At 45.9% G+C, this 26101-nt stretch overlaps 1 protein-coding gene across 2 annotated transcripts in view; it reads left to right on the top strand.

Moving 5' to 3' along the window:
- The window catches only part of LOC129831063 (AT-rich interactive domain-containing protein 1A-like), a 53865-nt gene that overhangs the window by 6899 nt on the left and 20865 nt on the right, over positions 1–26101 (top strand). For both annotated transcript variants that reach the window (XM_055894080.1, XM_055894079.1), the window contains exons 2-4: positions 10005–10232; positions 12559–13233; positions 13400–13516. In XM_055894080.1, coding sequence (XP_055750055.1) covers positions 10005–10232; positions 12559–13233; positions 13400–13516 — 1020 coding nt within the window. The remainder of the gene's footprint in view (positions 1–10004; positions 10233–12558; positions 13234–13399; positions 13517–26101) is intronic.

The raw sequence follows: 26101 nt of genomic DNA, 5'->3' as shown, positions 1-26101 counted from the left end.
TCCCATACAGACGGGTGATGAATTCTCCAGTTTGTGGAATCTTATCGGTAAATTTTGATAGGAGCATGATTACTGATTTTTAAGGTGAATGTTGTCAATCTCTGCAACCAAGATGTACTGGAGAGGACCAGAGTTGAGAAACACTGCTGTAGCCGGTGAGGTGGTGGGGACTGTGGTGTGCTGTGTAGCCAGTGGATTGGACAGGAGGTGTGTTCTACTGTATTCTGGCTGTGCACTCAAAGATTCTCTCCGCTAATTTCTCTCCCTCTCTGTCTGCAGTTCTGAGTAGTGATTAGCCACACGGTCAGGACAGCACGCTGCCTCACAACACTCTGTTTGTGTTTGTGTGTGCACGCCCTGTGTGACGGGCTGGTGTGTGTGTGTGAGGGAGAAAGAGTGTCAGTGATACCCTTGGGGGGGAGGGTGTTTTTGTGAATGATCTTTGGCTGCCTGTGACAGCTGTGTGTGTGTGTCCTTGGCAGTGTGTGTCTGTGTGTTCCTGTGTGGCAGAAGCCTCAGGAGGATCCTCTCTGTGACCTGCTCCACGTGCCACCAGCCATCCGTCTCTTCTCTTCAGTAACACAGTACTGAAGTCTTTCTCCATCCCTGAAACAACAGTCTAGGAGGTGGCGCAAACGAAGGATAGTCTCTCGTCTTCATTTTTTTACTGTGACCCTACATTATTCTCTCATTCCACACGTTGTGTCCACCGTTGTTTCCTGCCTTCATCAGTTCACTTTTTACCTGTTTTTCCCATCCTCAAATCATTCACTCTCCTTCTTGTACTTGTACCAGCCACTGCCCTTAGAGCAGTGGTAAGGGATTGGGACTATGCTAGTGGTCTACCACTAGGCGAAGCATACAAGGTGTGCAGCTTAAAACATAAATGCGAGCATTTATTTAAGACTACACACACACACAAAAAAGGGCAAACCCATTGAAAATGTAGTCAAATTCCTCTTGTCTCCCCATGTTTGGAAAAAATGTCAAACTTGGGCTGTTACTCTGGTCCAGGTTGGAATGTACAGCTAATTAAAGCATCAAATTGTCCAAAATGTTTATTTATTTAAAATGCACTAAATTAGAATAGTAATATGCTTCTCTCCTAGCTAGCGCAGCGCTGCAGACTTTATTTGCATAATGTATTGTGTGTTTTATGGAGAAACAGGTTAACCTTTAAATGTGTGGCTACTGAGGGGGGAATGGCGTCTCAGTTGTTGATTCTGGGGGGTGCAGGTAGATTGTTACTGTACTTCACATCTTTTCATTCACAGCTCTGCTCAGGACTCAGGCTAGCTCTCTGTGCTAAAATGCCATTGGCTTCATGAGGGGTGGGAAAGCAGACGTTGGAGGGTTTTCTTGCAATGCATCTTGGGGAATAACATCATTGACCATGTTAAAGTTAAACGGTACAGCTACTGGTAGGGCAAGGCAACTACCATTTTTCTTCTTCTGAAACATGTTAGTACCGTTTATCCTTGGGTCTCAGCCTCCACCAGCATGTAGTCCAAGTGTAGGTGTGGCAGGCTGCAGAGTTTATCTCCTGCCATGCATCAACCTCTCCACGACCCCAGAATTTGCATGCCTCAAGCCTAACTATGGCTTAGCGAAGTGTGTGTATCGCTAACTGTTGGTGCTTCGTTCCATTGAAGTACTGGATGTGCAAATTCACCAGTCCAACGGTTCTACTCCCCCTCTGAGGCGTGCTTACCTATACCGGCGACCAACTACCGCTACATGAGTCAGTTGAGACTAGGGGGAATGGCATCACTGTCAGTCAGGTGTTGTGTGACTAAGAGTGTTAGTGGGTTAGGCTTGTGACCCAGTCAGTTCCTTAAGCACCTTCTGTTCCTCTTTGCCTGCCTGGCTTGGCCCCGCTGGCTTTGTTCTGATGGTTATTTCTGGCATGTAAATGTTCGTATAGTGACTGAGTGACACACTTATTATCGTAAGGTGTCATCCATGCCAGGCCACTGTGGTCATCGTGGCTGATAGTCAGGCTGGTATAAACACTGAGGACGTCATCTGACCTGTGGCCATATGGCTGGGACGTCATGGGATTGTCTTACCTCTTTGGCTGATGCATAAAACAGGCACACTCTACGGGTTAAAATAAAGGTTTGCCAAATGTGCCACATTGATTTTAACCACTAACCCTAACCATGACATTACCCCTAAACCTGAGCCAAAATAATTCCTTATTAGCTGTTTATATGTCTTCACTTCTGGGTTGGTGACAATGGCGTGGCCAATGAAATTTGAGCAGAGGTGGGACGTTGGTAGGCCAATCAAAAAGCAGAATCATTCTAATCTTGGGTTGTACTCTATGACGTGAGCCTGTTTCATTTCTTCCTCAGTCCAACCACCAGCACCCCCAGCCTCTCTTCAGGTCAGGAATGGTGATCTGGCTAGAAGATGGGTATGACAGTAACAGGTTAATGTTCTTCAGTGGAGGGTCTTGTTCAATATCTTCTATCATTGACCTAATACCATGCTGCCTAAAGAAGAAGGAACAAGTCAGAACAAATACTTGACTTTTGTTTTTTTAATTCGATTTATTTAACCTTTTATTTAACTAGGCAAGTCAGTTAAGAACAAATTCTTATTTTCAATGACGGTTCAGGGGCAGAACGACAGATTTTTACCTAGTCAGCTTGGTGATTCGATCTTGCAACCTTTCGGTTACTAGTCCAACGCTCTAACCACTAGGCTACCTGCCGCCCCATTTCCTCTGTCAAATGGGAGAATGATTTGTTGTCGCTGAATAGATAGAAGAAAGTCAGACAATTTGATCTGTAATATTGTGTTTAGTGTGTGAAGGCGACCGCTTTGTTCTTCTCTCAACCTAAGCCAGAAAGTACTTTGCAGGCAATATTTGGTTAATAATACATTTGAAGAAGGGTAGCCTATCTAGTCTAATAGCAGAGTTCAACATTCAGGTGATTTGTCCTGTGGTTCTCTGGGCCGGAGCCAAGTGAAAGCAACCGGCCCGAATGAAGAAAATGACTGGGCCCCTCTGGACGAGATCAGCTCACAGGGAAGAGAATGGTGATCATAAGAGCCTCCCATCTTTTATGTAGGTTTTAGGCTCAGAACTTAACTTCTCTAGGGTATGTGGGACGCTGCGTCTCACCTCGTCAACAGCCAGTGAAACTGCAGGGCGCCAAATTCAAAACAACAGAAATCCCATCATTTACATTCCTCAAACATACAAGTATTTTACATAATTTTAAAGATACACTTGTTGTAAATCCAGCCACAGTGTCCGATTTCAAAAAGGTTTTACGACAAAAGCACACCAAACGATTATGTTAGGTCAGAGCCAAGTCACAGAAAAAGACAGCCATTTTTCCAGCCAAAGAGAGGAGTAACAAAAAGCAGAAATAGAGATAAAATGTATCACTAACCTTTGATGATCTTCATCAGATGACACTCATAGGACTTCATGTTACACAATACATGTATGTTTTGTTTGGTAAAGTTCATATTTATATCCAAAAATCTGAGTTTAGGCGGGACGCTACTGTCTCACTTGGCCAAAAGCCAGAGAAAATGCAGAACGCCAAATTCAAATAAATTATTATAAAAATCAAACTTTCATTAAATCACACATGAAAGATACCAAATTAAAGCTACACTGGTTGTGAATCCAGCCAACATGTCAGTATTCAAATAGGCTTTTCTGCGAAAGCAAACGATGCTATTATCTGAGGATAACACCATAGTAAACAAAGAGAGAGAAGCATATTTCAACCCTGCAGGCGCGACACAAGACGCAGAAATAAAAATTTAATTCATGCCTTTGACGAGCTTCTGTTGTTGGCACTCCAATATGTCCCATAAACATCACAAATTGTCCTTTTGTTCGATTAATTTCGTCGATATATATCCAAAATGTCCAACTTGTGAAACGTAACTACAAAATATCTCAAAGGTTACCTGTAAACTTTGCCAAAACATTTCAAACTACTTTTGTAATACAACTTTAGGTATTTTTTTAACGTAAATAATCGATCAAATTGAAGACTGGATGATCTGTGTTCAATACAGGATTAAAACAAACTGTAGCTAACTTTCTGGTCACGCGCCTTTAACAAACAGGACACTTAAAGTGACTCTCGTTCAAGATGGCCGTACTTCTGCATTACACAAAGGAATAACCTCAACCAATTTCTAAAGACTGTTGACATCCAGTGGAAGCGGTAGGAACTGCAAGAAGGTCCCTTAGAAATCTGGATTCCCAATGAAAATCCATTGAAAAGAGAGTGACCTAAAAAGAAAAAATCTGAATGGTTTGTCCTCGCGGTTTCACCTGCTAAATAAGTTCTGTTATACTCACAGGCATGATTCAAACAGTTTTAGAAACTTCAGAGTGTTTTCTATCCAAATCTACTAATAAAATGCATATCTTATCTTCTGGGGATGAGTAGCTGGCAGTTTAATTTGGGCATGCTTTTCATTCAAAATTCCGAATGCTGCCACCTACCCTAGAGAAGTTAAGGCCTGGTAACCTTGTTTCATCCCGTTAGCTTCCAACAGGGTTGAAATGAAGCGTTTTTAATCTGCGGGGTGTGTGACCACTTGTAGTTTTGTTCTGTATATCTTTAGAGTTCTTGCGAACAGCTGGAGGAATATCTGTGTGTGTGTACTGCTGTATTAGTAGTGTGGTGCCTCAGACTCTCTGTCTGTGTGTGCTCAGACCGTAGGAGAGTAAGCAGGAGAGGTGTTTCTTGTTTTATTCCAGAGTCATGTAGCGGTCAGCTTGGAGTTCTAACCACTGCTGTTGTCAGTGTGGCAGACCAGCCGATATGGTGGGAAGGAAAGAGGCTTATTGAGAACATGGCATGGGTTTAACTTTCCTTTTGTTTACGTTTAGCTCTTTAACTGATATGGATGGTTGCAGACACGCTCAGACAAATGACTATTTGGCCCACCAGACATAATATTTTATTTTAGAAATCAACGGGTAATCGACTGTTAATAGACATTGCTTTTCTTAGCGGTTGCGTTAGTTTGTAAAGTGTTTCACCAACTCTTGCTTTAGGCCTGTGATAGTCAGGGGAACCAGGGACATACTGGTATAAAACGTGGTCTTAATGTTGTTCTTGCTCCTCTCTTCATACACTTTTGTGAAAGCAAAGAGTATTCTTTTTCCTTAGCACGTGTGCACACTCATTGGATTAGGCCTATTCAGTAGGTTTGCAAGTTATTTCTTAGGCTCGAAGTAGCCGTTCTAAGTACCCTAACGTCCATGTTTGATATACTCAAAGCCAACCATGAAGTCATGGGGTGTAAGTGACAGTGACGGCCGTCTAAGGGGGCCCCTGAGTGAGTGTGTCAGTGTGTGCAGGGCTTTACAACAGAACAAAAGTCTGTGTAGATCCTAGGCCATGTGGCGGATTAAATTAGCAGGACTTGTTTATCGTCTGCCCCTAGCCCATCTGTTTGAGTCCACCGAGACACACACACACACACACACACACACACACACACACACACACACACACACACACACACACACACACACAGCACCTCAAAGGCCAAGAGTGTTCTGGCTTTCCTCTATGCAGATTAGCCATGTGCTAATTGCATTTATTTATTTTTAGGGGGAAAGGGGAAAGAAAGGATGAAGGAGGGAGGAGTTTCCTTAAAGCAATTGATTAGATGACTGGGCAGAGAGCAAGGGAGGGTGAGTGTGGAGTAGCGAGGGAGGGACAGAGGGGGACAGTGTGGTGGAGAGGGGGACAGTGTGGTGGAGAGGGGGACGGTGTGGTGGAGAGGGGGACGGTGTGGTGGAGAGGGGGACAGTGTGGTGGAGAGGGGGACAGTGTGGCGGGGAGCGCCGGGGGACCGTGTGAGGAGCTTCAGGAAGAGTGTGAGTAGCGGGTAGCGGGAGGGACCGTGTGGGTAGCGGGACGGACCGTGTGGGGGGGGTGGGGAAGAGTGTGGGTAGCGGGAGGGACCATGTGGGGGTAACGGGAGGGAGGGACTGAGTGTGGGGGGGGCCAACCAAATCATAAGAAAACAAAAAGGTAATTATTTCCAATGTGTAAAGTAATTAACAGAAAAACTGAGCAAACTCGAATGCTATCTGGCCCTAAACAGAGAATACCTGATCACTGTGACTGACCCAAACTTAAGGAAAGCTCTCTACTATGTACAGATTCAGTGAGCATAGCCTTGCTATTGAGAAAGGCAGCTGTAGGCAGACCTGGCTCTCAAGAGAAGACAGGCTATGTTCACACTGCCCACAAAATGAGGTGGAAACTGAGCTGCACTTCCTAACCTCCTGCCAAATGTATGACCATATAAGAGACACATATTTCACTCAGATAACACAGACGCACAAAGAATTTGAAAACAAACCCAATTTTGATAAAACTCTATCTACTGGGGGAAATACCACAGTGTGCCATCACAGCAGCAATTTTTGTGTCCTGTTGCCACAAGAAAAGAGCAACCAGTGAAGAACAAACATCTTTGTAAATACAACCCATATTTATGTTTATTTATTTTCCCTTTTGTATTTTAACTATTTGCACATCGTTACAACACTGTATATAGCCATATGAAATTTGAAATGTCTTTATTCTTTTGGAACTTCTGTGAGTGTAATGTTTACTGTTCATTTTTGTCTACTTCTTGCTTTGGCAATATTAACATATGTTTCCCATGCCAATAAAGGCCTTGAATTGAAATTGAAATTCAGAGGGACCGTGTGGGGGAGAGAGAGGGAGAGAACGGTGTGGTGTAGAGCGAGAGAGAGAGAGAGAGAGAGGACCTTCTGGGGTAGAGAGAGGACCTTCTGGGGTAGAGAGAGGACCTTCTGGGGTAGAGAGAGGGAGAGGGAGAGAGAGGACCTTCTGGGGTAGAGAGAGGACCTTCTGGGGTAGAGAGAGGACCTTCTGGGGTAGAGAGAGGACCTTCTGGGGTAGAGAGAGGGAGAGAGAGAGAGGACCTCTTGGGGTAGAGAGAGGGAGAGAGAGAGGACCTTTTGGGGTAGAGAGAGGGAGAGAGAGAGGACCTTTTGGGGTAGAGAGAGGGAGAGTCTCTGACTGTCATAAACCTTTGAACGTCTCCAGCCGCTATCTTTTTACTGTCGTTCTCACCAGTCAGTTTAGAAGTGAACACACTTGCACATGAACTCAGAATGAAGGCTACACAACAGCAACAAACATGCCTCTGCAAACTCATCTGACCTCACAATACCATATTACCATACTTAGGTGCCGACAACATGTATTGCGATTTGATGTTCCAAACATATTGCTCACCATATGTCTGCTGTAGAGAGATAAGGGAGCATGATTAAACAAGGTTTGATCAGTCAGGGAATGCTGAAAACATGTTGGCTCACTATTTATAAGAAAGATGAAGAACAAGCTATAGGATGAAAAATAACACTGTTTTGGTGCAGGTAGCGCCAACTAGCGGTAGCTAACGCTAGGCCTACCTTCAGTAGCACGATTCATTTTTTTTGTGTGCAAATTAATAGTTTGAGACAAAAATGAAAATTGTAGGATTTATTAACGGCTATTGTAAAATGAATCATGACGAAATAGGTAGAGTACATCAATTGATTTATGACGCGTTGAAATACCAACCTTCGTGTGTCTGTAATTCTATTCAAAGCAACGCGTTTCATTCAGTCACTAGACTGTTGCCCAGGTGTACAGTACTCCATAGGTGAGTTAAGGAGCAGAATAACAATAACAATAACATAACATAACATAGCAATCCTTGACCTCCATCCAGGAGAATGAAAAGACAAGTATCTCTCTCTCGCACACGCCTCAAGGGGATCCCCGAGGGCCTCGGACTCAGAGACTGGGCAGTGTGTGTGTGTGTGTGTGTGTGTGTGTGTGTGTGTGTGTGTCAGACATTTGAACAACTTCAACAATATAAGGAAATGCTTGCAAGTAAACCGATCAATGAAAGAATGGTATAGATGATGGTCAGTCACCTGACTGGGGTTGGATGACACTCCTGTGAGGATGGTTAACTAATGACTGTGATTTAGTTTTTACCTCATTTGAATGAATGAAACCATTTTAATACGTCAAACTTGAAAGTGGTTGCAGACAGTATTTACCTTTTCTAGCCAGAGGACTGCTAGAGGGTCGTGTGGCTGGCTGCCTCTGCACATCCAGTCAGACTCCGAGAAAGACTGGGTTAAAAGTGCGGTCACAGGAGAATCGCTCCCTGTGGTGGGGTCCTGTAATGACCCTAGGGAGTATAGTAACACACATACTCTCTGTCTGTGAACCTGGGGTAGCCCTGGAGAGAGAGGCCTGCCCTGTGGGTGGCTGGGCTGGCTGGAGGTAAAATGTGGAGTGGATGAATGTGTTATCTCCTTATGCTGACCCAACCCCCCATGGGACCAGTTCCCTAGCCTCTCCCACATACCGCCAGTGTCATTCATACGGTGCCAAAACGGCATTATTAAAGCAGGACAAGAAGAGAGGAGAGGAGCCAGTCTCTGGCCCAGGTTCAAAAGTCATACAGCTGGGACCTGTTACGTTTCAGGCACACTGCCCTCTTCCTCCTCTCTGGTCTGGGCTATAAATACATTATAGTTGTCTTCCTATAACCAGGGACTGAGGTTTGGTTTGGCAGGGGAAAACATGACGGATGAATAACCGTGGGAAGCAGTGAGAAGGCCTTGTGTCTGTGTTGCCCACCTGTCTTGGGGTCCAAGAGGCTCAAGGTGCTGCTGCCTGGTACTTCAAAGCATCCTCTCTCTGTACTAGTATCCTCTCTCTGATTGTATGCTGGCGGTCACCATCAGTGGCATTTTACATGAAAAGAGACAGACTGGCTCAGATGTATAAGAAAACAACAGGTATTGAAGTCAAATCAAGTTATTTGTCACAAGCTTCGTAGACAACAGGTGTGGACTAAGAGTGCAATGCTTTCATATGGGTCCTTTTCCAACAATGCAGATAAGAGTGGAGTCATACCAACTAGCCACCCTCAGCTCTCAGTAGTAGGGGAAACACTGCTGGTGGTATTCCACCAGTCCAGTCAAACTGACACTTGGAACACACCGACAGCGCCGTTGCATTTTGGTACACCAGAATTACATTCATTTCCAATGAATCACTGCGTTTGCCTTGCAGCATTGCGTTTGCTTTGCAGCATTGCGTTGCAGTTGCAGTACGTTCGTGGTGTGGTGCATTCGTTAGATTTATAGAAGGTAGGCGTCAAACTGTATGCGTAGACGGCTTGACAGAAATAGTAGCAGAAGGTGAATGTTGAACTTTCGTTGCACACATCCAGATGATGCTGCATACTATTTTGCACTATGACGCTGTCGGTGTGTTCAACGCATTACTGAGGCGACTATGTGTGTTTATGTGTGTGTGAGACGCTGCCCCAGCCATGTGGCTCCCCCCGCCACTCCACCCCCCACTCCACCCCAGGTACAGCCAAGGTCAGGCTCCTCTCCCATGATGTCTCTCTCCCCTCCAGTCCTCCAGCTGAGAGGTGGGCAGGCCTCCAGCCACCACAAACAGACGGACACTTCCATTTCCTCCAGATTATTTTCCTAGGAACTTTAACACTCCCCAACGTCAGAACGTAACTTTATCCTCCCGCTGGCATTCTGATCTCCTGGGCAGTCAAATGCTCCTGGCGGAGGGATGGAGGGAGGATAGACTGGGCTCATTCATTCATGGCCAAGTTTTTTTTTGTGGGAAACTAATCCTGTTTTGTTAGCATTCTTTAGCTATACCCTCATAGGTTTCACTTTTCCCACCGGTGGCATGGCTTAGTTATGGGAATCTGGAGTAAGATCTCATGCAGTTTGTTTTTTATAAAAATAAAAAAAATGTACTTAGCTTGTCTACAATTTATCACAATGTCACATTTGAATGAGTTCAGTTGGTTCAAATGATTTTATTCAGGAGTACAGTTATTGTAATGTTTGTTAAAGAGGGAAATAAACGTATGAATCTCTTAAGTTTGTTTTTTTACTAGCCCTCTCTCTCTCTCTCTCTCTCCAGCCTCCCAGCCCTATGGACCAGGCAGGGAAGATGCGAGGCCAGGGATACGGTGGAGTCCACCCCTACTCTCAGCAGCAAGGACAGGGGCAGGGCCCTCCTCCTCCAGGGGCTCAACAGGGTGCCTCCTACCCAGGCCAGGGCTACGGACCCCCAGGGGCTCAGAGATACCCAATGGGCATGCAGGGACGCACCCCCGGCGGCATGGGTGGCATGCAATACGGACAACAGGTTGGTAACGTTTTTCTGTTGATCCTGCTCTCTTTCGCTCGCTCTCTTTCTCGATCATCATACCCTCTCAGTCATCACACTTCCATGCAGTCACCGCTTAAATGGGTCTGTTAGTTTGATAGACAGTCACACGCAGGCCTGTTGGGTGTTCTAAGCACCCTGTAGAGAAGACAAGTCCTGTCTCATTGTTACCTCTCACACAACCGCCACTTCAGGTGGGTTTGAATGCAGGTCTTTTCTGCAACTCCTCATGTTTTCTTTGAATCATTGAGAGGGTAAGTGCCCTGCTAGACACCACACGGCTTTTGTTTTCATTTTTTCCCTCATTGTACTTGCTGGGCAAGGTCAGCTGCTCTTTCGAGTTACCAGAGAACAATACAACACCAATGTGCTGTGTTGTAAGTGTTTTTACGTACAGGAAAGCCTTGCAAGACCACCAAGTGCCATTTTAAAGGGCAGCTATTAAAGAGTTTTTATTTAATCTTATTTAATATAGCCTAATGTATAAAAATACATGTTTTATGTTAACTGCCGAATTTGATTGTTTTTCTTAAATCAATTTATTGTATTTTGTTAATTACCGTTGAAGTCGGAAGTTTACATACACTTAGGTTGGAGTCATTAAAACTCTGTTTTTCAACCACTCCACAAATTTCTTGTTAACAAACTATAGTTTTGGCAAGTCGGTTAGGACATCTACTTTGTGCATGACACAATTAATTTTACCAACAATTGTTTACAGACAGATTATTTCACTTAATTCACTGTATCAAAATTCCACTATGTTGACTGTGCCTTTTAAACAGCTTGGAAAATTCCAGAAAATGATGTCATGGCTTTAGAAGCTTCTGATAGGCTAGTTGACATCATTTGAGTCAATTGGAGGTGTACCTGTGGATGTATTTCAAGGCCTACCTTCAAACTCTGTGCGTCTTTACTTGACATCATGGGAAAATGAAAAGAAATCAGCGAAGACCTCAGAAAAACATTGTAGACCTCCACAAGTCTGGTTCATCCTTAGGAGCAATTTCCAAACGCCGGAAGGTACCACGTTCATCTGTACAAACAATAGTACGCAAGTATAAACATCATGGGACCACGCAGCCATCATACCGCTCAGGAAGGAGACGCGTTCTGTCTCCTAGAGATGAATGTACTTTGGGGCGAAAAGTGCAAATCAATCCCAGAACAACAGCAAAGGACCTTGTGAAGATGCTGGAGGAAACCGGTACAAAAGTATCTATATCCACAGTAAAACGAGTCCTATATCGACAGCAAGGAAGAAGCCACTGCTCCAAAACCGCTATTTAAAAAAGCCAGACTACGGTTTGCAACTGCACATGGGGATAAAGATTGTACTTTTTGAAGAAAAGTCCTCAGTTCTATTTTTATGTCCAAACTGGTCTGATGAAACAATGACAATTATGTTTGGAGGAAAAAGGGGGAGGCTTGCAAGCCGAAGAACACCATCCCAACCGTGAGGCACAGGGGTGGCAGCATGTTGTGAGGGTGCTTTGCTGCAGGAGGGACTGGTGCACTCACAAAATAGATGGCATCATGAGGGAGGAAAATTGTGTGGATATATTGAAGCAACATCTCAAGACATCAGTCAGGAAGTTAAAGCTTGGTCGCAAATGGGTCTTCCAAAATGGACAATGACCACAAGCATACTTCACAAATCCTGACCTCAATCCTATAGAAAATGTGTGGGTTGAACTGAAAAAGCGTGTGCGAGCAAGGAGGCCTACAAACCTGACTCAGTTACACCAGCTCTGTCAGGAGGAATGGGCCAAAATTCACCCAACTTATTGTGGGAAACTTGTGGAAGGCTACCTGAAACATTTGACCTAAGTTAAACAATTTAAAGGCAATGCTACCAAATACTAATTGAGTGTATGTAAACTTCTGACCCACTGGGAATGTGATGAAAGAAATAAAAGCTGAAATAAATAATTCTCTCTACTATTATTCTGACATTTCACATTCTTAAAATAAAGTGTTGATCCTAACTGACCTAAGACAGGGACTTTTTTACTAGGATTTAATGTCAGGAATTGTGAAAATCCTGAGTTTAAATGTATTTGGCTAAGGTGTATGTAAACTTCCTACTTCAACTGTATGTGTATACAGGGCTTCCTTATAAAAGATATCTTGGTCTCAATAGGACTAAAATAACCGCGTCTTTATGTAGCCCAGGGGACTCAACCACCCCCCCACACCTTTTTTTTGGACACATTTTTTGCAGTGGGCTGCATTAAATGGGTCCGTGGACCATGAGTTTGAGACCCCTGATATAGATTGTAACATTGCTGTTTGTCCTCTCTAGATGGCCGGCTATGGGCAGCAGGGTCCAGGGGGCTACGGTCAGCAGAGCCAGGGCTACTACGGCCAGCATGGCCCCCCACCACACGCTGGTCAGCAGCAGTCCCCCTACCCCCAGCAGGTCCACCCCTCACAGGGTCAGCCCTCAGCCCAACACAGCCAGCCTGGGGCCCCCGGCCCCTATCCCCAGGGCCAAGGGCCTCCGCAGGTGGGTCCACCTCAGATCCAGCCGCCCTACAACCAGGGACCGCAGCAGCCGGGTCCCCAGCAGGGCCAGGCCGTGCCTCAGGGTCAGGGCCCCCAGCCCAGCTACCCTCAGCAGCAAGGACCCCAAGGGCAAGGGCAGCAGCCTCCACAGCAGCAGCTCCCCTCGCAGCAGCAAGGACCCCCCCAGCAGCAAGAAAGGGCGGCCCCTCCACAGGCCCAGCCACCCCCGGGCCATCAACAACCCCCAGGCCACCAACCCTCTCCAGGCCACCAGCCACCCCCTAGCCATGGTGGGCAGCAGCCACCCACAGGCCATCAGCCCTCCCCAGGCCCCCAGGGCCACCACCCTTCTCCAGGTCACAGTGGACCCCCCCAGCAGCAGGGTCAGTCTCAGCAGGGCCAGCCCTCACCCTACTCCCAGACCCCACCCCTGCAGCAGTCGCCCTTCCAGCGGTTTCCACCTCCGCCGCAGGTAAAACTCCACCCACCCGTTAAACTAAGACCTAGGCATTAGCTTGGGGAGCTAACGTAAGTCGGCAGGAAGATGTCCTTTTGATATGGAAAAAGGAAGTGTAGGTTCCTCAGTCTACAGACAGTCATCTTTTTTTCCTCACCCTTTTTCCTCCCTCTCTCTTCAGGAGCTCTCCCAGGACTCGTTCAGCTCCCAGTCCAGTGCTCCCCCCTCCAACCAGCCCATGACTTCCACAAAGAGTGGAGCAGAGGACAGCATGCAGGGACGGCCTTCTAGCTTACCGGTGAGCCCTCCCAACACATTAACAGTCTGTCACTCAACACACACGTACATGCACACATTCTATCATTCTACCACTACAACAAACACTACCTCCCTGACTGTCAACTCAGCAGACCTCTTTCCCGGCACCTTATTTTAGCATATCCACCTCCTCCGGGCCAGCCCCCTCTTTTGGACTGGCTGCTGGCTGAGTTGACCTTGACTGTTCACATGGTAATAAGCTGGAACACAAACACACACACGTCACGGTCTTTATAGACTCTCTCCTGGGTTGACAGTTATTCTGACGTGAGCGTTCCCTTCACACTGCAGGGAGTAGCTGTGAATCAGGTTTCTGAGAGGAGAGGTAAGGAGAAAGGGCAGGTTGGTGGAGCTGTGGGACGAACAGAGGAGTCGAGTTGCGTAAAAGGCCACATTTACTGAAGCACAATTAACCTGTCTCGAGAAGCAGGTGAAAACATGTTCATGATTAACCTGTCTCGAGAAGCAGGTGAAAACATGTTCATGATTAACCTGTCTCGAGAAGCAGGTGAAAACATGTTCATGATTAACCTGTCTCGAGAAGCAGGTGAAAACATGTTCATGATTAACCTGTCTCGAGAAGCAGGTGAAAACATGTTCATGATTAACCTGTCTCGAGAAGCAGGTGAAAACATGTTCATGCGGTAAATAAAAGGTGATTTATATTTGATATTTTTCACTTTGAAATTTACCTTTTTATTTCACCCCTAATTAATTAGCAAATGCTAATTCAAGATACCGGATTATGAAAGGAAAGGGTTTTGAACTTTCACTACTTCTCTCTCTGTGTGAAAGAGTATAACACTCCAGTTGAAGTCAGTATCTGTGGTTGTTTATAGGTTGAGACAGAGAACACATATGACCTCATTCAAGGCGGCAGGGATAGAAAGTGAAAAATGAGATTGTTAATGAGATATAATGAAAGTGAGGGAGGGAGGGAGGGAGGGAGGGGGAGTGATTGAGCAACACGCGCTAGCGCTAAGGATGTGTTTCCCTCTCTTATTTATCCTATTTATTTATCTCGGGACTCAGCCATTGGCCAAGGAGGTTGTGTTTCCTGGGGATTCCCCCCATCGGCTGTGTGTGATTGGCTACGAGAGCCATTCATCTGGCAGAGGTCTGGACAAGCAGATTCCACATTGCCTGCCGCCCCCTCCTCCCCCTACCTTCCCCGTGGAGTGCACATGACAGAGTGTGCAGATTAGTCCCGCCAACTTTAGCCATGCTGCCTTTCAGCCAGCCACACACACACACACACGGCTGGCTGGCTAACACCTCAGCCAGAACAGTGGAGATAAAACACTGATCGCCTCAGCCATATCATAAAGCCAGTGTTGCCTTAGCCAATGCCAAATGATAGCCCAACCAGAACAGAGCACATTGGTGGTTTATAATTATGCAATGTCAGGTAGGTAGCTTTAGGATAGTTTAGGTCTACTGCCTTTTTAAAATGAAACGTTTGAAAAACTTAATTGTTCACACAATGTGGAAATTTCCATTTGGTTTCACCATAACATTTCTGGTGAATTTATTTAACTTTAGCAAGGCCACACCTCCTCAGCTGTTGTACATGCAGACTGGTCTGTTTGATCCAGGTGCTGACAACCAGTGTTTCTGTCTGCTGCATATTCCTGTGGGAATCCACAAGACTAACTGACAGACGGTAGTCAAGCCCTGGTAGCACAACAACAACCAGCATGAGAAAATAGAAAAACAGCCAGGCAGCGAGGTTGAAACCAGATGGACAAGTTGAGCTGGTTCCTCGTTTGTTTTCAGCCAGGTTGCTAACGGAACTGCAAACACTCTCTCCCTCACTCTCTCCCTCACTCACTCTCTCACTCTCACTCACACTCTCACTCTCACTCACTCACTCACTCACTCACTCACTCACTCACTCACTCACTCACTCACTCACTCACTCACTCACTCACTCTCTCACTCTCTCACTCTCTCACTCTCTCACTCTCTCACTCTCGCTCTGTGTTCAACATACTGTTATTCCACATACCGCACTCTTCTTATAATCGTGTTTTTATTACACCGTGTTATCAGAACTTCAACCAAAACCTAATATTAGATGAAGGGAACATTTGTGAACAAATAACACAATGTTGATCCTTATTTTATTTATTTAATAAACAAAGTTTTGCACCACCACCCAATGCCCCAGTGTGAAAAGTAATTGCCCCCTTACACCCAATAACTAGTTGGGACACCTTTAGTTGTCAGTGACTCCAACCAAATGCTTCCTGTAGTTGTTGATCAGTCTCTCACATCGCGGTGGAGGAATTTTGGCCCACTCTTTCCATGCAGAACTGCTTTAACTCAGCGACATTTGTGGGTTTTCGAGCATGAAATGCTCGTTGCAGGTCCTGCCGCAACAGGTCTGGATTTTGACTAAGCCATTCCAAAACTTTTGTTTGCATTTCAGCCATTCTTATGTAGACTTATTTGTGTGTTTTGTATCATTGTCTTCACTTCAGCTCATACGGATGGACTGACATTCTCTGATGCAGAGCAGAATTCATGGTTCTTTCAGTGATGGCAAGTCGTCCAGGCCCACAGGCAGCAAAGCATCCCAAAACCATCACGCAACCAACACCTTGCCTGACTGTTGGTATGAGTTCATTTCTGTGGAATGCAGTTTTGCTTTTCACCAGACATAACGGGAACCATGTTTTCCAATAAGTTACACTTTTGACTTCCAGGAGTCTTGACGATCATCCATGTGCTCCCAGGTGCTTTTTGGACTACATGGGTCCCGTCATGCATCAAGACAATGATCCAAAACACAAGCAAGTCTACATCCAAATGTCATAAAAGCAACAACATTTTAGTTTTGTAATGGCCTAGTCAAAGTCCTGACCTAAACCCAAGATGACCACGATGTGAGGTCGTATGGGGAGGCCTGGACTCTCTCCAGGCCGTGAGAGAGAGGATTTAACCCTGCTTAGGTGGCTCTGACCCCGGGTCGTCTAGGCCTCGGCTTGGCCTCGGTTTGGCTCCATGCAGAGACATACAGGGGTCAGGGGGTCACTACTGTAGGAGCATAGGTTGAAGTCCTCTGGGTTATATGGATATTGTAATATAATTTACAAGGCCCATAGTTATGACACAAAACCCCAGACCTACACACACACCACTGTGTGTGTGTCTGTATGTCACTGTGTGTGTCTGTCTGTCACTGTGTGTGTCTGTCTGTCACTGTGTGTGTCTGTCTGTCACTGTGTGTGTCTGTCTGTCACTGTGTGTGTCTGTCTGTCACTGTGTGTGTCTGTCTGTCTGTCACTGTGTGTGTCTGTCTGTCTGTCACTGTGTGTGTCTGTCTGTCTGTCACTGTGTGTGTCTGTCTGTCTGTCACTGTGTGTGTCTGTCTGTCTGTCACTGTGTGTGTCTGTCTGTCTGTCACTGTGTGTGTCTGTCTGTCTGTCACTGTGTGTGTCTGTCTGTCTGTCACTGTGTGTGTCTGTCTGTCTGTCACTGTGTGTGTCTGTCTGTCTGTCACTGTGTGTGTCTGTCTGTCTGTCACTGTGTGTGTCTGTCTGTCTGTCACTGTGTGTGTCTGTCTGTCTGTCACTGTGTGTGTCTGTCTGTCTGTCACTGTGTGTGTCTGTCTGTCTGTCACTGTGTGTGTCTGTCTGTCTGTCACTGTGTGTGTCTGTCTGTCTGTCACTGTGTGTGTCTGTCTGTCTGTCACTGTGTGTGTCTGTCTGTCTGTCACTGTGTGTGTCTGTCTGTCTGTCACTGTGTGTGTCTGTCACTGTGTGTGTCTGTCACTGTGTGTGTCTGTCACTGTGTGTGTCTGTCACTGTGTGTGTCTGTCACTGTGTGTGTCTGTCACTGTGTGTGTCTGTCACTGTGTGTGTCTGTCACTGTGTCTGTCACTGTGTGTGTCTGTCACTGTGTCTGTCTGTCACTGTGTGTGTGTCACTGTGTCTGTCTGTCACTGTGTGTGTGTCACTGTGTCTGTCTGTCACTGTGTGTGTGTCACTGTGTCTGTCTGTCACTGTGTGTGTGTCACTGTGTCTGTCTGTCACTGTGTGTGTGTCACTGTGTCTGTCTGTCACTGTGTCTGTCTGTCACTGTGTGTGTGTCACTGTGTGTCTGTCACTGTGTGTGTGTCACTGTGTGTGTCTGTCACTGTGTGTCTGTCACTGTGTCTGTCTGTCACTGTGTGTCTGTCACTGTGTCTGTCTGTCACTGTGTGTCTGTCACTGTGTGTGTGTCTGTCTGTCACTGTGTGTCTGTCACCGTGTGGTTCTGTGTGTCACTGTGGTTCTGTGTGTCACTGTGTGTGTGTCTGTCACTGTGTGTCTGTCTGTCACTGTGTGTCTGTCTGTCACTGTGTGTCTGTCTGTCACTGTGTGTCTGTCTGTCACTGTGTGTCTGTCTGTCACTGTGTGTCTGTCTGTCACTGTGTGTCTGTCTGTCACTGTGTGTCTGTCTGTCACTGTCTGTCTGTCACTGTCTGTCTGTCACTGTGTGTGTGTCTGTCTCACTGTCTGTCTGTCACTGTGTGTGTGTCTGTCTGTCATAGGGGTGTGTAGAGGGGGAGGGTAGCGGTCTCAGTGTTGTCAATGTCAGGCAGTTCTTTCACTTTCCCTGGAAGTGACACTTCCTCTCCATGTCAGCCCTCTGTGGGAATGGGAAAGTCTTCCCCCCCTCTCTCTTTTTTTAATCTCCTACTTGCCCTCTGAGAGTTTCTTTTGTACCCCTCTCCCAACGTGGGGCTAATCCCACTGACACTCCCACTGGTCTTGGTCTTTTGCCCCCGCTGCTAAGGATCCTAAGGACTCGGTGTGTGGGCACTGACTGACTGAAAGAGCTCTGGACTAGAGAGAGGAGGAGCGAGAGAGGGGAAGGTCACATGTTGGTCACACACTCGCTCTCTGTTGTTTTTCCGCCCTCTCTTTTCATCCCTCCCTTCCGCTTTTCTCCTTTTCTCATTAACAAGTGTTCCATCTGAAGTAGTTGATTCAGAACTTATACGATTCAGGGTCTGTGTTGTCCAGCGTGTTTGTGTGCAAGAGGAAAGCCCAATTGGGCCCCACCCTTAGATTCCTTCACACAGGAACTTGTGGCTTGCATCACTGCTAGCGGACCACCCGCATCTCCCAAACAGCCCCCATGACCTACAGTGTATGTTCCAAGTTCTCTCTACTCCTCTGCAGCAGTACAGCTTGTTTGTGCGACACAGCTCTGGCGCATTCTGCCTAGCTAGGCCGGACCACTTTTTCTCTCTCACCCTACTCAGCCCCAACCTTTCTCTTGCCTTTTGTTGGTTTGGCCAATTTTAGAAATTTGAATAGTAGGCAATGTAACCAATCACAACCCTCCTTTTACATCATTGCAAATCCTGCAAATCACCAGCAGAATGTGAAAAAAATCGATTTTCACATTCACTCTGTTGGTAATGCAGACAAATCCGATCATAACTCTAAAGGTAGCAGAGAGCCTACTATGGAACTTCAATTAGCCTGTAGATTATATTATGTTCAACAAGATGTTGAAACATTTCCCCATTCAGAATGTCCATATTTTCAATAAATTAATATAAGATTTTTTAAATTGAAATCAAAATACTACTTTTATTACAAAGCAAGACGTAAATGTAACCTTTTATTTAACTAGGTAGGTCACATAAGAACAAATTATTATTTTACAATGACGGCCAAACCCTCCCCTAACCCGGACGATGCTGGGCCAATTGTGCGCCGCCCTATGGGACTCCCGATCACGGCCGGTTGTGATACAGCCCGGGATCGAACCAGGGTCTGTAGTGACACCTCTAGCACTGAGATGGAGTGCCTTAGGCCGCTGCGCCACTCAGGATTCCATATAAAGCTTCATATGACACGAATGTTTGCTGTGTAGCACCTACTCCATAAAACATGGAGTCTTAAAGGAGGCCTGGGAAGGCCAAAATGTCATAAATATGCTAACGTTGATTTCTTCAAAATTATGCTTTTAGATACAAATGTCAACAATCCTTCCTCCAAAGGACTATTCTATAGATTAAATGTTGTGAGAAATCATGGTCTTTTTTTTGTCCTGGTTTTGTAAGGAATCACCCTCTGTCTCTGTGTGTGTAAATCAGCTTCGGCTCAGCCTTATTTTGCGAACCTCTCTCTCTGCTCTGCCTGTCGTTGCAGTATTCAGTGTCCTGGGCGTATTTCCTGTTGCTATTCTGGGGCCAGAGCTTCCTGTGCCCACGTGTCTTATTCAGATTCCTGGGTTGACTGCCTCTCGGTTTCTCTACTCTTTTTCTCTCAACCCCCCCCCCTCTGCTCCATCTCATTCTCTCTCCCGTACGTACATGATTTTTAATTAATGTACTTGAGAAAATTCAATCTGCTGATAATGTATTGTTTGAATTTGCCTCAGTGAATTGTTTTGGAGCTGGCTAACCTAGCCTGCTTTTTGCTCTTGTGCACACATACGCGCACACTCTCTCACACAAGCACGCCCCTCCCCCCTCCATTTCTGCTAGGCTGAGCTAGTTTTTCAGCACAAAGGCAGTGGCTGACTGCAGCACTGTCTATCCTCTCTGCTCTCTCTTTCTCTGTGGTGGTTGCTTGGACAGGGGGATTTAAGATGCACCAAAACAGCTCATTACATTTGAAGTAATGCTCTTTTAGATTAAACCACCTTTTGTTGTTCTGCTCTGAGAAACGGTGGTTGGGTCAGTTAGTGAAGGGCTTTGGCAGCGCCATCTAGTCTACTTTGGGTTGTTGCTGGGTGTCTGTCGTCGGTGGGAGGGGCGTTGCTCTGGAGAACAAGGCAGAGAAGCAAGCAGTCTGAATCAAATAAAATCACATTTTATTTGTCACATGCACCGAATACAACTGGTGTAGACTTTACCGTGAAATGCTTGCTTACGAGCCCTTCCCAACGATGCAGTTGAAAAAAATTAAATGGTAACACATGGAATAAAATAAAATACACAAGAATGAAGCTATATACAGGGAATAACAGATTAGTGTTTAGAGGTAGGAGGTAGATGTGTACATGGAAGCAGGGTAAAGTGAGTAGGCATCAGGATAGATAATAAGAGTAAAATAAAGAACAGAGTAGCAGCAGCATATGATGAGTCTAAAAGTGTGTGTGTATTTGCGTATGTAGTGAATGTGTGTGGGATTGTGTAGGTAGGTATGTATGTGTACCAGTTAAACAAATCCAAATATATTTTAGATTCTTCAAAGTAGCCACCCTTTGACTTGACTGCTTTGCACAGTCTTTGCATTCTCTCAACCAGCTTCATGAGGAATGCTTTTCCAACAGTCTTGAAGGAGTTCCCACATATGCTGACCACTTGTTGGCTGATGTTCCAACTCATCCCAAACCATCTCAATTGGGTTGAGGTTGGGGGATTGTGGAGGCCATGTCATCTGACGCAGCACTCATCACTCTCCTTCTTGGTCAAATAGCCCTTATACAGGCTAGAGTTGTGTAGCTAGAGTTGTGTTGGGTCATTGTCCTGTTGAAAAACAAATGATAGTCACAGTAAGCGCAAACCAGATGGGATAGCATATCGCTGCAGAATGCTGTGATACCCATGCTGGTTAAGTGTGCCTTGAATTCTAAATAGAAACCAGACGGTGCCACCAGCAAAGCACCATCACACCACCTCTGTTTCACGGTGGAAACCACACATGCAGAGATCATCCGTTCACCTACTCTGCGTCTCACAAAGACACGGCGCTGGAACCAAAAATCTCAAATTTGGACTCATCAGACCAAAAGGACAGATTTCCACCGGTCTAATGTCCGTTGCTCATGTTTCTTGGCCCAAGCAAGTCTCTTCTTATTGGTGTCCTTTAGTAGTGGTTTCTTTGCAGTAATTCGACCATGAAGGCCTGGTTCACACAGTCTCTGAACAGGTGATGGTGAGACATGTCTGTTACTTGAACACTCTGAAGCATTTTTTTGGGCTCCAATCTGTGGTGCAGTTAACTTGAATTAACTTATTCTCTGCAGCAGAGGTATATCTGGGTCTTCCATTCCTTTGGCCTTCCATGAAATCCAGTTTCATCATACTGCTTGATGGTTTTTGCGACTGCACTTGAAGAAACTTTCAAAGTTCTTAATTTTCCGAATTGACTGTCCTTCATGTCTTAAAGTAATGATGGACTGTCGTTTCTCTTTGCTTATTTGAGCTGTTCTTGCCATAATATGGACTTGGACTTTTACCAAATAAGGTTATCTTCTGTATACCACCCCTACCTTGTCACAACGCAACTTAATAGCTCAAACGCATTAAGCAGGAAAGAAATTCCACTTATTAACTTAAGGCACACCTGTTAGTTGAAATGCATTCCAGGTGACTGCCTCATGAAGCTGGTTGAAATAATGCCAAGAGTGTGCAAAGCTGTCATCAAGTCAAAGGGTGGCTACTATGAAGAATCTCAAATATAAAATATATTTTGATTTGTTTAACACTTTTTTTTGGTTACGGTGTTATTTCATAGTTGATGTCTTCACTACAATGTAGAAAATAGTAAAAATAAAGGGTAACCATTGAGTGAGTAGGTGTATCCAAACTTTTGACTGGTAGTGTGTGTGTATATGTGTATATAAATGTGTGTGTGTGTGTATGTATAACACACTACCGTTCAAACATTTGGCGTCACTTAGAAATGTCCTTGTTTTTGAAAGATCGTTTAAAAAATGGTCCATTTTAAAATAACATCAATTTGATCAGAAATACAGTGTAGACATTGCTAATGTTGTAAATGACTATTGTAGCTTGAAACGGCAGATTTTTAAAAATAGAATATCAACATAGGCATACAGAGGCCCATTATCAGCAACCATCACTCCTGTGTTCCAATGGCAGGTTGTTAGCTAATCCAAGTTTAGAATTTTAAAAGGCTAATTGATCATTAGGAAACCCTTTTGCAATTATGTTAGCGCAGTTGAAATGTATTAATAAATAAAACTGTCCTTTAGACTAGTTGAGTATCTGGAGCATCAGCATTTGTGGGTTTGATTACAGGCTCAAAATGACCAGAAACAAAGAACATTCTTCAGAAACTCGCCAGTGTATTCTTGTTCTGAGAAATTAAGGCTATTCCATGCGAGCATTTGCCAAGAAACTGAAGATCTCGTACAACGCTGTGCACTACTCCCTTCACAGAACAGCGCAAACTGTCTCTAACTAGAACAGAATGAGTGTGAGGCCCCGGTGCACAACTGAGCAAGAGGACAAGTACATTAGTGTCTAATTTGAGAAACGGACGCCTCCCAAGTCCTCAACTGGCAGTTTCATTAAATAGTAACCGCAAAACACCAGTCTCAACTTCAACAGTGAAGAGGCAACTCCGGGATGCTGGCCTGCAAAAAAAAAAAAAAAAAACAACTACGGAATTAAGTATTCAGACCCTTTGCTATGAGACTTGAAATTGAGCTCAGGTGCATCCTTTTTCCATTGATCATCCTTGATGTTTCTACAACTTGATGTTTACCTGTGGTAAAGTCAAATGATTGGAGGTGACCAAGAACTCGATGGTCACTCTGACAGAGCTCCTGAGTTCCTCTGTGGAGATGGTTGTCCTTCTGGAAGGTTCTCCCATCTCTGCAGCACTCCACCAATCAGGCCTTTATGGTTAGAGCGGCCAGACGGAAGCCACTCCACAGTAAAAGGCACATGACAGACCGCTTGGAGTTTGCCAAAAGAAACCTTAAGACTCTGACTATGAGAAACAAGATTCTCTGTTCTGATGAAACCAAGATTGAACTCTTTGGCCTGGTTACCAAGCGTCATGCATGGAGGAAACCTTGCACCATTCCTACGGTGAAGCATGTTGATGGCAGCATCATGCTGTGGGGATGTCTTTCAGTGGCAGGGACTGGGATACTAGTCAGGATTGAGGGAAAGATGAACGGTGCAAAGTACAGAGATCCTTGATGAAAACCTGTTCCAGAGCGCTCAGGACCTCAGACTGGGGCGAAGGCATCGTTACATGTCCTTGAGTGGGCTAGCCAGAGCCCAGACATCTTTGGAGAGACCTGAAAAAAGCTGTGCAGCGACGCTCCCCATCCAACCTGACCAAGCTTGAGAGGATCTGTTGAGAAGAATGGGAGAAACTCCACCAAATACAGGTGTGCCAATCTTGTAGCGTCATACCGAAGACTAGGCTGTAATCGCTGCCAAAGGTGCTTCAACAAAGTGCTGAGTAAGAGGTCTGAATACGTATCTAAATGTAATATTTCAGTTTTTTTTTTAAAATAAATGTGCTAACATTTCTTAACCTGTTTTTGCTTTGGTATTGTGTGGAGATTGTTGATGGGGGGGGAAAAATGATTTAATCAATTTTAGAATAAGGCTGTAATGTAACAAAATATGTAAAAGTGAAGGGGTGTGAATCATTTCTGGATGCACTGTATAGTCTAGTGAGTTTATGTAGCGTCAGTGCAAATAATTTGGGTACCATTAATTGACTATTTAGCAATTTTATGGGTTCGGGTTAGAAGCTGATGCTCCGGTACCGTTTACCGTACGGCAGCAGAGTGAACAGTCTGTGGCTTAGGTGGCTGGAGTCTTTGGTAAGTTTTCGGGCCTTCCTCTGACACCGCCTGATATAGAGTTCCTGGATGGCAGGGAGCCCTGCCCCAGTGATGTACTGGGCTGTCCGCACCACCCTCTAGTGCTTTGCTGTCAAGGGCGGTGCAATTGCCATACCAAGCAGTGATGCAGCCAGTCAAGATGCTCAGCCCCTGGTATCAGACAGGCTGTGGTTCCTCCCTCCCAGCACGCAGATCAGCCCCTGGTATCAGACAGGCTGTGGTTCCTCCCTCCCAGCCCGCAGATCAGCCCCTGGTATCAGACAGGCTGTGGTTCCTCCCTCCCAGCCCTCAGATCAGCCACTGGTATCAGACAGGCTGTGGTTCCTCCCTCCCAGCACGCAGATCAGCCCCTGGTATCAGATAGGCTGTGGTTCCTCCCTCCCAGCCCCCAGATCAGCCCCTGGTATCAGACAGGCTGTGGTTCCTCTCTCCCAGCCCCCAGATCAGCCCCTGGTATCAGACAGGCTGTGGTTCCTCCCTCCCAGCATGCAGATCAGCCCCTGGTATCAGACAGGCTGTTGTTCCTCTCTCCCAGCCCCCAGATCAGCCCCTGGTATCAGACAGGCTGTGGTTCCTCCCTCCCAGCATGCAGATCAGCCCCTGGTATCAGACAGGCTGTTGTTCCTCTCTCCCAGCCCCCAGATCAGCCCCTGGTATCAGACAGGCTGTGGTTCCTCTCTCCCAGCCCCCAGATCAGCCCCTGGTATCAGACAGGCTGTTGTTCCTCTCTCCCAGCCCCCAGATCAGCCCCTGGTATCAGACAGGCTGTGGTTCCTCTCTCCCAGCCCCCAGATCAGCCCCTGGTATCAGACAGGCTGTTGTTCCTCTCTCCCAGCCCCCAGATCAGCCCCTGGTATCAGACAGGCTGTGGTTCCTCCCTCCCAGCCCTCAGATCAGCCACTGGTATCAGACAGGCTGTGGTTCCTCCCTCCCAGCACGCAGATCAGCCCCTGGTATCAGACAGGCTGTGGTTCCTCCCTCCCAGCCCCAGATCAGCCCCTGGTATCAGGCAGGCTAGGCAGACCCTGGTCCCTCCCTCCCAGCCCCTCCTATCCCAACACCCCTCACCCAGGCCAGGGCAGCTGCCTGCCTCACTGGGGCATCTGTGCAGAGCTTTGGGATTCTCCTCTACCATTGTGATATGTACAAAAGCCCCCCCCCCCTCCCCACACACACAAACACCCTAGCCCCATTATTCACAGCAGTCAGACCCCCCCCCTCCCCTCTCTGCTCTGTATTACACACAGGCTGCTGCAGTGTGTGTTACTACCAGTAGAGAACCTCAATGTTCAGGTGTTGAATGTTTACAAACCCATCTAGTCAGGTAGACTATTTTTTTCATGACTAAACATTTGACCCATCTGTGCTCGTAAGCATAATCATATAGAATTCTGAAAAGAACACCTGAGCAATATTGATTTAGTTTATTATGCCGTTAAAAAACTGGATAGCAGTCTGTTACCTTTTTATACGATGTCCCCTTCCCACGTTGCCTCCTCTACCTTTTCCATTAATTACAATCCCCATATGGCTTTCTGTTTTAAGTAGCAGGCTTATGTTGGTCTCAAGCGAGATGGGACTGGGGAAGGACTAGGTCTGTAGAGGGAACATACCTTTTAGATTAGGAGGGTTCAGAGTGGCGTGTGGTAGGGGAGAGAACAGCACGTAGGTTTGGGGTGTACTGCGTTGTATTTGGCTCTGCTGCCCTACCTGCCGTCAGGGCAGAGACTAGCGGGTGGAATGATTTTCATTTAAATGTATTTAGATGTAATCAATTATCCCCCACGCTCTTACATTGCTTGAATATTAGGATATTCTACAATAGTTTCGGTCTAAGACCGCAGTAATGCGTTGTAGTCGATTCTATAGCGCTGTGTGTATGGTTGGCTTTATGTTGTATAAGGTACCATTGGTGGTAGTGAGTTTCTCATGCTGCAGCCTTGTGTTTCTGAAACAGTAATGGCTGCTGTGCTGTATGAGGCTGGGGCCTGCCTCTTCT

The sequence above is a fragment of the Salvelinus fontinalis genome, chromosome 32 (genome assembly GCF_029448725.1).
Source record: "Salvelinus fontinalis isolate EN_2023a chromosome 32, ASM2944872v1, whole genome shotgun sequence".
Lineage (NCBI taxonomy): Eukaryota > Metazoa > Chordata > Actinopteri > Salmoniformes > Salmonidae > Salvelinus > Salvelinus fontinalis.
This window is presented reverse-complemented; position numbering and strand designations above follow the sequence as displayed.